Raw genomic sequence first — 10,304 nt, forward strand, 5'->3', positions numbered from 1 at the left:
CTTCCCAGTAACCCTTCTCTGTTTTGGGAACCTTGGCATGTTAAACAGAGGGAAAAGGCTGTTTAAGCAAAACAATATAAAATGAAGATGTTTAAGAAAACTGATTTTTTTTTGGCCATAATGTGACACTAAGAGGGCTCCAAGGCTGTGGAGAAAGAAGATGTGGAGCCCCATTCTTGCAGCTACAAACACAGAGAGAAGGTTAAACCCCCCTGTTCAGCAACTGCCTGCTCCTGCGAGACCTCCAGAGGCCCCCAGCGGTCTCTCCTAGTGTTTTATTCTTAAAATGTTTTAAAAAGGATTAAAACACAATCTGAGGCCACAGGTCTGTGCCAGTTCGCTGCTGCTGACTGAGTACATTCAACATCAGAACAGTGTTATCAGGTGCTTTGCTCCCACCCCATCGCTCCAGCCTAGGCTCCCTGGCCTAACAAATTCGATTGGTCAATATGGAGAGAGGAGGTGGGACATCGTCTCCAGTACTTTCCACCAGCACGTGCAAAAAAAAAAAAAAACAAACTCATGGCAGACCAGGAAAAATGGTCTGCTTTGAAGAGTGGGTTAATCTCTTGTTTTGTTAAAGCAATAATCCCCCCACCCACCCACCATAACCTCTAACCCCACCCCACCCCACCCCACCCACCCAAACCTTCGACAGATGTTCTCCCCACCCCAGCAGGGAAAACAATCTAGGATAATGCAGAGGGCTCAGTGGCGAAGGAGGTGGAAAGGCAGGGTTTGGCTAGGGTAGGGGTGGCATCGCCATGGTCGCTAACTAAAACAAAGTGCTGCCATCTCCACCAACACCTTGGAGAGGCTCTCCAGAGGCGCCCGCCTCACTGGATGCTCCCGCATCCAAGTTAGCTGCCTCAAAGCTGGGCTCTCCGCTCAGGCCATCTGCCTCCATCTTCACAGCATCAGCAAGGAAGCTGGAGTAGGCGTCACCCTCAGCCATCAGCATCTTCAGCTTAGGGATCCAGCTCTTGCGCACAACACGCCGTGCATTGGTGCACATGTCGGCGGCAATGGCGTTCATCTCACTCTCTTTGAAGCTGGTGGCAAAGTTCTGGCAGTAGACTAAGGTAAGTAGATTGACACAAAGACACATAAATGCACCGTGACAGCAGTAAATCCAAGTTCACGTAATGAGGCTTATGCATTCAACGAATTGTTCGGTAAATTTCATACCACCTTGGTACAGGTTCTAAATCCTATGCTAACGGAGACTTAAACCTGACTGAATGGTACTTTTAGTAATTCCTTTAATTTGGGAAACCACCGATGAATCATTTAGTGCATCATAATGACTTCATTAGACAGTAATCACATCATTAAATCATTCATTCTTCAAACAGCTACCTTAACATTATCGTTTTAATGTGAGTACCAGCCACTGATGCTTACAGCTTTAATTCAAAGGCATTCAGATTAGTTCACATAAAAACACTTACGTTTGACAGCGTGCAGCACTCGGCTGTCCAGCGGCTTGCGGCTAGGGTCATTGGTAGAGGAGCGGATTCCTGTTCCGCAACTATTAGCCAGGGTGTTCCTGTGGGAGGGAGTGGGTGCGGTGAAAGGAAGAGGGGGGGAAAAAAAAGGGGCCATTTTGTGCTTATTTCCATGTTGATCATTTGTAATGAACAGAAAATTGAGAGGTGCATACCTCATATGGTTAAAATCTAATTTTTCATTTAGCCATTCAGATTGTAGTCATCAGCATAACACAAACAAATATTACTAGAGCAAAATATTAAGCAAGCACTAAATTAAATAACCAAGTCAACTGCCTGCTTTAGTCCGTAACTGAAACTTTCTCCAAAGATGTGTACGGTGCACTCAGCACAGGCAGAAACTTCAGTCATTACTGTACAGGGTCACTGGACCAAGGAATGGTGGTCCTAGAATTTGGCAGTAGGGATGGGGACAGAAACTCACCGGTCAAAGAAGGACGCCAACAGCCGCCTTAGCAGCACTTTGTGCCGGGTCCCGGCACTGACGTGACAGTTCATCAGCTGAGCTCGGGTGATGTAAACACTGGTACCTGTCGCATACATAAACACACACATACACAGGGCAGAACAGGGCTGTTAGGCCCAGTTCATTCAAACTATGAGTTGTAACCACTTGCTTTTAACAAAAAAAGAAAAAAAAAAAGTCAATCTTCTGATCTAAAAGGGCTTCTCTAAACAGAAGATTTCAATGATGGATTATCATCAGAGCAAATTCAACGTAAGGTCATGTTTATCGTTTGGCATTAAATACATCACTATGTGGAAACATCACTATTCTGGAGTCTTACTATGCATTAGTGTCCTAGGAGCGGCACACTGGGTTCAGTTTTCAGCCAAGTGAAATAATTCAACCACTGGTTATTGAAGTATTGTATTAACTTCCCACAGAAGCCTTTTTCATACTCTATTTACGTTTATGGCTTTGTCTAAGGACTTACCCACACGTGCTTCACACTTAGCCCTCTTAAACTTCACTAAAAGTGGTGTAATGACAGAACAGGTGCGGATGCCTAACCACTGAACAACAAATTAAAGTAGGCATGCACTAGTGGACAGACCTGTTACCAGCTCTAACTTCTCAGCAGGGTCACCCTCCTCATAGAGCTTGGGGTGGCAGCGGTTGCCAATCTGACTGATAAGCTCGGCAGGGAGCGAGGCCAGGTCTTGCCGCACGCGCATCCTGTTCCTGGTGTCGGAAGTCATGTGGTCGGGCAGGGCATCCACACGCTCGCCAGCTGTTTTACATGCAAACACAGAGCCTCCGTCACATACCAGTCCTGCTGAAAACCCCCCATGCTATACCCAGCTAGAGCATTCCTTTTGAGAGAGGTATGCAGTGTCCACCGATTATTAATTATACTTGCTTAACAACAAGTAGGAGAGGCTAGGGATACAGCTTTGAAATTAAATGTTTGCTAGTTCAAGTTCTAGACCCTGTAGTGGTGTAGTTAAGCACAGGCTCAAGTATTTAACAAAACGTACTCTATGAAAGTGGTTTCCTCAACATGTTAAGCTTTCCCACACTGGTAAACTGGATTTCTTGATGTCTTCAGGGGGGCTACATGATGCTCAAGACCATGTTTATAAAAATGTGACTATTTACACAACCTTAGCAATATTTCAGTCGCTGCTGAAGAGAAGCAGCTGATCAATTGATGGTGCCACCACCGTGACCGAGAGTAAGTGCTGTGTACTTTGGGTGATGGATTGTTGAAATTAATGTCAAAAAGTTCTACCGTGGTCCTATCAGATAAGACATTTTACCCCACAAAGATTGGGGGTCTGAATATGTCTTGCAAAATTTATATGGCTTTGGATTTTTTATTTCTTATTTTTTAAATAGTATCTTCTCTCTTGACATCCTACCCCATAGCTCAGACTTGTGGAGAATACAGGAAATATGTGGCATGGTGTCACAGCAAACAGCGCTGTTGTCTCACAGCATCTGGTCGGCGCAAGACGATGTGGGTTCAATCCTCGCTTAGCCTGTGTGGAGTCTGCATGTTCTCCCCGTGATTGCGTGGGTTTCCTCCGGATGCTCTGGTTTCCTCCCACAGTCCAAAGACGTGTTTCAGCTCAATTGGTGACTCTGTATTGCCCATAGTGTGTGTGAGAGTGAGGTGTCAGTGAGTGATTGTAGGTAGAGTACTGTAGGGTACCTAGCACTGCAAGTCACCTTGGATTAAAATGTTTCAGCTAAAACACCAGAGTATTCACGGCAAGTCTCTGGAAAAAAAGCATCTGATATATGAACAATGTAAATGGCTGCAATGGGTGAGCTCCCTTGAGGTCTCTTTACATCCTTTACATCAACAAAAACTGACAGACATTTCAACATGTCAGCCACTGAAAATGAATAAAACCAAAACTGCTGGTAGTTAGCCATGCTTAGTTGCAGCGTATTTAATAAACAAATCATTTAATAATCCCTCTAATGACTCAGCAGCTATTGTACTCACCGGTCGCCCCCACGTTGAGCATGCTGTACATAGTGTACATATTGCAGATCTGCCTATACTGCTCCTCGGAACCATCCTCGGGGATTTCTTCCTCTTCCTCGTCGTCATGGTAGGAGTTTGGAGAGTCGCTGGTGTAGGCACTCAGTGTGCCGGGGCTGGTGCTTTCCGAGGCAGCAGCGTTGGTGGCGTTGTTGCTCCCGCCTCCATTGGTGCCAGTACCATGGCTGCCAGTCACTCCAGCCACTCCCTGCGACTGCCCAGCACTGCTCCTCGCTGCCTCCTGGGAGAAGCGGGCTGCCTTTCTCATGCCGCCCCCGCCGCCCCCACCCGTGCCGCCGCTGCCCACCTCCCGGCTGCCGCCCTCCCAGAGCCGCTTGGCCACCGGGGTGCAGACCACCGAATAGGAGGAGGCCTCCTGTTGCTCCATTTTAACCCGGGAAACTAAAGGCAGCGGGGTGAGACAGGAAGCGGGTCGGCTGGCTGCCGACACACTCCCGTTGGCTCCTCCGACCCCAGCCCCTGGCACCGCCCCGGAGGACGTCTGCGTGACGGGGCTTTGCGGCTCAGAAGGCGGGGCCTCCTCAGCCTGTAACCCCTGCGAATCACAGCTGGGTGAGCTGACCTTGAGGAAAAACTCCGTCCCTTTCTCCATGATCTGCTGGATTTGCAGAAAGCCAGCGGTGTACATGAGCAGGAACTGGTCGCCAACATTCATGCTGAGGCGCCCGGTGTAGCAGAAGGACAGGATCTGCTGGAAGCTCTGGGGCTGCACGGCCGAGGGCAGCTCCACCACCGAGCTCTTACTGCCTGTGTTGAATAGGTCCCGGAAGTAGGAGCTGCTGGCAGCCAACACCGCGCGGTGCGCTTTGAAGGCATGGCCCTTCACCACCACCGACACATCGCAGTACAGGCCCTGCAGCCGCTGCTCGTTCAGACACTCCAGGACATTGTTGCCGAAATTGGGGATAGCCATCTGTAGCGTCTGAGCCATGGTGCTACGCCCAGCAGCACTGGGTCTTCTGTACAGACAGAGGGAAGAGAAGGCCTACCGTGAGCCACAGTGAGGAACCGAGCGCTCGCAAACCGCTCCCTGCAAGACAATGCAGAAAAACGCCGTTCTCATTCGGTCCCGCCGTAGAAGTTGACCATCCGCCGACGGGAGAAGACGAGGGCCTCCCCTATCCGGCCGACGGTTGCCCTAACCTCCCCAAGTCACGTGGACACCGCTCCATAAATGGCTCGGCGGAGAGCGCTGAAGTGCGAAAGAGCAACAGAGAGAAAAAGGAGAGCACAGAAAGCGAACGTTGCACGTCCGAGGCGTTCCCAGACACCTGAGCACCCGCCGCCGCCCTTTCCTTCACCTTCGCCCCCGTTCTGCCCACAGACCCTGGTTACAGACCCAAAAACGCTGACCTGTGCAGCCCAAGCAGGTCTGGCAACACCCCCAAACACTTCACCATTAAAAATTAAAGATTCAATTGCACCGGAGCCTTCAGTGATGCACTTAACGGGTTCTTATAATAATTATTTCAGCTTTAACATACATGTGTGGAGAGCTGAGGAATCTCACAGCAACCATTTTACAGCAGGGACTCAAGGAAAGGGCTCCCACCAGGTTACGCAGAGGTGTTAACTACTGTTTTAACCGCTTTACATATAAGAGGCTTTAGTTTATTTTTCTGCCGCGGGTGCGTCGCAGGCAGGATGAGGGCACATTTTATCTCGCACTTTTATCTTTATACATTTCCACACTTCTGGGAAGCGGAGAAGCCGCAACGTTTCCAGGTACTGCGGACGGTTCATTTCCTGCTTCGGGCTCCTCGCGAACCACGAGTCCCGCGTCTCCTCGTCCTGACGAGCCGACGGGCATTTTGTGTCGCCGCGCGCCGTTCGCAAACACGAACATCTGTCTGGCCCGCCGCTCTTCGTCAGAGCAGCCCTCGCGGGCTCTGGCGTGCACGCGCCCGCGACGTAACTCTCAGATTCAAGCGGAGCAGTTTGGAACAAGGGGATGGAGCGCGAGCGGTGGGGAGCTCTGTTGGAGAGCGTCTCCGCAATGGCGGCCGGTGGCTCGGTGGCCCTGCTCTGCCAAGCAGAGTGCCAGCCGCCCTTCGCCAGCAGGAGCTCTCCGGCGGCTGGGCTCGGCCTGGTGGGGGGGGGGGTCTTGGAAGGGAGGAGGAGGAGAGAAATGAGCGGAATCTTCCCGCGTTGGGAACCGCAGCCCGCCGGTGACACTCCGACTCGTCTCGACGAGAAGTGAGTGTGAAGTGTCGGCGGCGAACGCGCTCCTCCTCCGGCCTGCGGGAGACACGACGTGCCGCGATGTGTCTCCTGACTCAGCCGTGCTTTTTTCTTTTTTTTGCTCCCCATCACATCCACACACGCGGTCCACTCACATACAGCAGCCGCATCGAGACGATCGTTGCGGGGGAAATATATTTAACTACGTGAGTCGGCGACGCACCCGTTCCGCTATTCTCTCCGTCAGTATTTCGGGCTGAGGGGAACCACTTCCCCGCGGCGCTCCATCTACACCGACATCAACAGGTCATTCCGGGACAAATGCAGCAGCAGCGGGGGGGTGAGGCAGACGGAACCAGCGCGGAGCGCGCGGGGGGGGGGCGTTGCGAGTCGCGACACAACACACGACTTGAAGCACTTGACTGTCGCGCGCGAGTGATGCCCACTCGTCTCTAAAATCATCTTCCGAACTCCACTGCCGAAATGGAGCATGCATATTTAATTAACATAATGAAAGTTTTTCGTAGCTACGTTGTTCCTAAGTACTCGCAAGCTGCGGCTGCTGGAGGCCGGGTGCGAGGAAGCCGGGAAGTGGTTAAAGTTTTGTTGGTGTCGTTCCTGCGAGCCCATCCCCCATCACACACACCTTCCCCAAAACAATACCCCCAAAAAATCTCTCCCGATCGACCCGATTTGGGCTCGGCCGCCGGGCCACCGAGCCAAAGCCGCCCTTCCAGACTGGGCCACAGTAACCTACCCACGATCGACCCCGAGGGAATAGCGCGAAAGACGGTAAAAACTCACCCCCGCGCCGCGAGCTGTTGTGAAGTGTTTCAATGGAGGAGTCCGACGCGTTCGCTCGCTCGCTCACACTCACTCTCTCTCACTCTCTTCCTACAGGCGGCCATTCATTGTGAGCAAAGGCACAACGCCGAGTGCAGAATCATCGAGCGCATCACACGAAGAGGATGCAGAGCGCAGAGTCCCCGACCGACAGACCAGTACCCCCATCCCTCTAATATAATGTCAAGAGTTTTTGGGTATTTGTGAGAATCAGCTGTTCTTAGTGACCGCAACAGAACACACACACACACACATTTTCTGAACCGCTTGTCCCATACGGGGTCGCGGGGAACCGGAGCCTAACCCGGCAACACAGGGCGTAAGGCCGGAGGGGGAGGGGACACACCCAGGACGAAACGCCAGTCCGTCGCAAGGCACCCCAAATGGGACTCGAACCCCAGACCCACGGGAGAGCAGGACCCGGTCCAACCCACTGCACCACCGCGCCCCCTACCGCAACAGAACCCACTTCTTATTTCGTGTGTAAACGGTTGTTAGTCGAAGATACATACAATATCCATCGGCAACAACTGCTTGTCCTGAGCGGGCTCATGGTGAGCCGGAGCCTTACCCGCCAGCACAGGGCGCAAGCACAGGGTGCTAGGCCGAAGGGGAGAGAAAACACCCTGGGCGGGACGCCAGTCCATCGCAAGACACCCCAAGCAATACTCGAACCCCAGACCTACCGCGCCCCCATATGTCGAATAAACTATGTTAAATGCCTCCAGTAGGTTAGCTGCCAAGGTGTGCTGTGCAGAACAAAGCATGGAATAAAAGAAACACCTACTTTAAACAGCATAAATTAAACTCTAATGGAATTATTTTCACTGTTAATTCTCTGGTGACAAGTGTTCATTAACTGGCCTGTCTTTTGCCAGTTTTACTAATAACACGAACAAGTCGTTTATTCATTTAGCTGAGACTTTTCCCCAGGCGTTCCCATGTATCTCCTCTACTCGTTTCTTTGCACTGACTTCCTATATAGCTGCCAGGATGAAATTCAAGACCCTGGTTATTGCCTACAAATGCATCAATAGAACTGCTCCTAGCTATTTACAAGACTTGATCAACCACTACACCCCAGACAGACCTCTTTGCTCTTCTTCTTCTGCTCGCTTGGTGGTCCCGCGCACGAAAAGTAAAGCGCGGAGGTTCTCGGTCCTGGCTCCATTGTGATGGAATGACCTCCCCCCTCACTCAGAACTGCTGAAACTCTTTCTACATTCAAGAAGGGTCAGAAAACTCACCTTTTCCGGACTCACTTCGCCCATGATCTCTCCAGCTCGTGTATGGTGTAAATGTTCATGCACCGGAACTTCATGATCATGCCCAGATAAGCCTTTACAGTCACTACTCCTGCATTGTATGTAAATGTTTGTGTACCTTAAAAATGTAAGAAGGTGATCAGGATTAGTCTATCCTGAGTTTTGTGCACCTACTCGTGCAATGAACACAGGTGCATAAAGTGGAAAGAAACAAACTAGGTTTATTTAAGAATCACATGCCTGCAACTTTGTCTCTCTTTCTCCTAATGCAATGTACAAATTGTATTTTCTCTGAGATGTACGTCGCTTTGGAGAAAAGCGTCTGCTAAATGAATAAATGTAAACGTAAGCTACCAGCTGTCCTGTGTATAAATCATAAAATAAACTTGTTAGTCATGTTCTGTGATTCCAGTATTTTGCCTGCATAGTACACTGAATATACATGCATAAAAACATGCATAATAATTCATTTCATAGGAGTGATTAACAATAGGCACTTTTCTGATAGTTATGTCTCTTTTACACTTGCTGCAAATACAAGCAGTGGAGGAGCTAGGTACGTTGAGAAATGCAGTAAGCGCAAATTTCTGGCACACCACTTGTTGATCATATGGATACAAAGTCTTTTCTGCAGCCTGTCTCAGCTTTACTGCAAAGTTTAATAACAAAATATACACACTTCACAGTTTGATGCAGTTCCATTGGAATTCATTCTTTCATTCATTATCCATAAGCCCTTGTCCAGTATTGGGGTTGTGGAGGTTCAGAACCTATGCTGGAAACGCTGGGTGGAGAGCTGTGCAGGGAACACACTGGACAGGATGCCAGTCCATTGCAGGACAGCCACACACACATTCACTCCCATTCACACGTTACAGGCAATTTTAGTGTGACCAGTTCATCCGCAATGCAACTTTATGTAATTCCAGGAATAAATTAATGGGCCAGTTTTGGCGAGGAAGCAGAAAAATACGACTTTTTACATTTGACACGGACTGTTAATGTCAGATTGCTTTGTAACTGACTCGCGCTTTTCGAGCACCAATATTTGACTGTCTGCCATTATGTTTAATATGTTCTTTGTGGGTTTGGGGTTGATGATCGTGCAGCTCTGGCAGCTGAGGAGGATTAAGGGCTGTAGTGAAGGCAGACATGAGAGCTGAAGCTGCAGAGTCAGCACGAGGACAGGGACAAACAGTTCTTTCAGTGACCAATGCAACATAGACACAACTTGAACTGTACTTGAAAGTGATTTCAGTTCTGTATGAAGAACATTAAAAGTATTTCTGTAAGAAGAGGTGCAGCAAAGGGTATCCTCAAACTTATCATGGTATCTTAACTACTTCTAGATAAATCTAGGTTCAATGGAAGGCGGATTCAAGTCCTGCTACCCTGCACTGTGACAGTAAAGTATGTGGTCACAGCTAAACTTCATATGTTATGACCCTTAGGAAGAAGGGTAAAATTAAAACAGCAACTTGGTTGTGTCTGTTTCTGTAAGACTTTTTTTTTTAAAAAACATTTGCATTAATGAGAACAGCATCAAATTCAAATGATATGCAAAGCTGTACCAAGTTCCAGGAGTGCAGACAAATAAAACGTAACCTGATGCATGTGGAAGATATGGGGTTTATGTAGAGCTGCATGAGGTCTGTCTCATTGACATGATGGGCAGGTGAGGCATAAGCAGTGTGACGCTCCAGCTTTCCCCTGTATTGTCTGCTGAGAGTTGAGTTCGGGTTAGGGGTAGGGGTACAGTTAGGAGTACGGTTGAGTGTATGCTGAGGGGTAGGGTTAGGGGTAGCAGTGATGTTTCACTGCCAACCCTTCCTAGCCCCTCAAATGCACAAGGTAATTTCTAGCTGTCAGGCAATACTCAAAAACAAGAACCTTAAGTACCTACATATGTGTGATTCAAAATACCATTGTACATAATACATTACTACATGAGTACAACGATAGGTCAGAATAAGTAATATAAACAG

General features: G+C 49.2%; 1 protein-coding gene across 2 annotated transcripts; it reads right to left on the reverse strand.

Moving 5' to 3' along the window:
• Window positions 1-710: 710 nt before the first annotated feature.
• LOC108930694 (nucleus accumbens-associated protein 1-like) lies at window positions 711-7,198 on the reverse strand. 2 transcript variants are annotated; one of them, XM_029250352.1, is made up of 6 exons: window positions 7,016-7,198; window positions 3,971-4,989; window positions 2,570-2,746; window positions 1,936-2,041; window positions 1,452-1,549; window positions 711-1,077 (listed from the first exon to the last, which is right to left on the reverse strand). In XM_029250352.1, the coding sequence occupies exons 2-6, from the start codon at window positions 4,959-4,961 to the stop codon at window positions 776-778; spliced, it is 1,674 nt and encodes a 557-aa protein (XP_029106185.1). In that variant the 5' UTR covers window positions 4,962-4,989; window positions 7,016-7,198; the 3' UTR covers window positions 711-775. The 2 variants fall into 2 exon arrangements, with proteins under 2 accessions (XP_029106185.1, XP_029106186.1); XM_029250353.1 differs by lacking the exon at window positions 7,016-7,198 and adding an exon at window positions 6,435-6,509.
• Between the last annotated feature and the right edge of the window lie 3,106 nt (window positions 7,199-10,304).

Source organism: Scleropages formosus, chromosome 3 (assembly GCF_900964775.1).
Source record: "Scleropages formosus chromosome 3, fSclFor1.1, whole genome shotgun sequence".
In the NCBI taxonomy this organism is placed as follows: Eukaryota; Metazoa; Chordata; class Actinopteri; order Osteoglossiformes; family Osteoglossidae; genus Scleropages; species Scleropages formosus.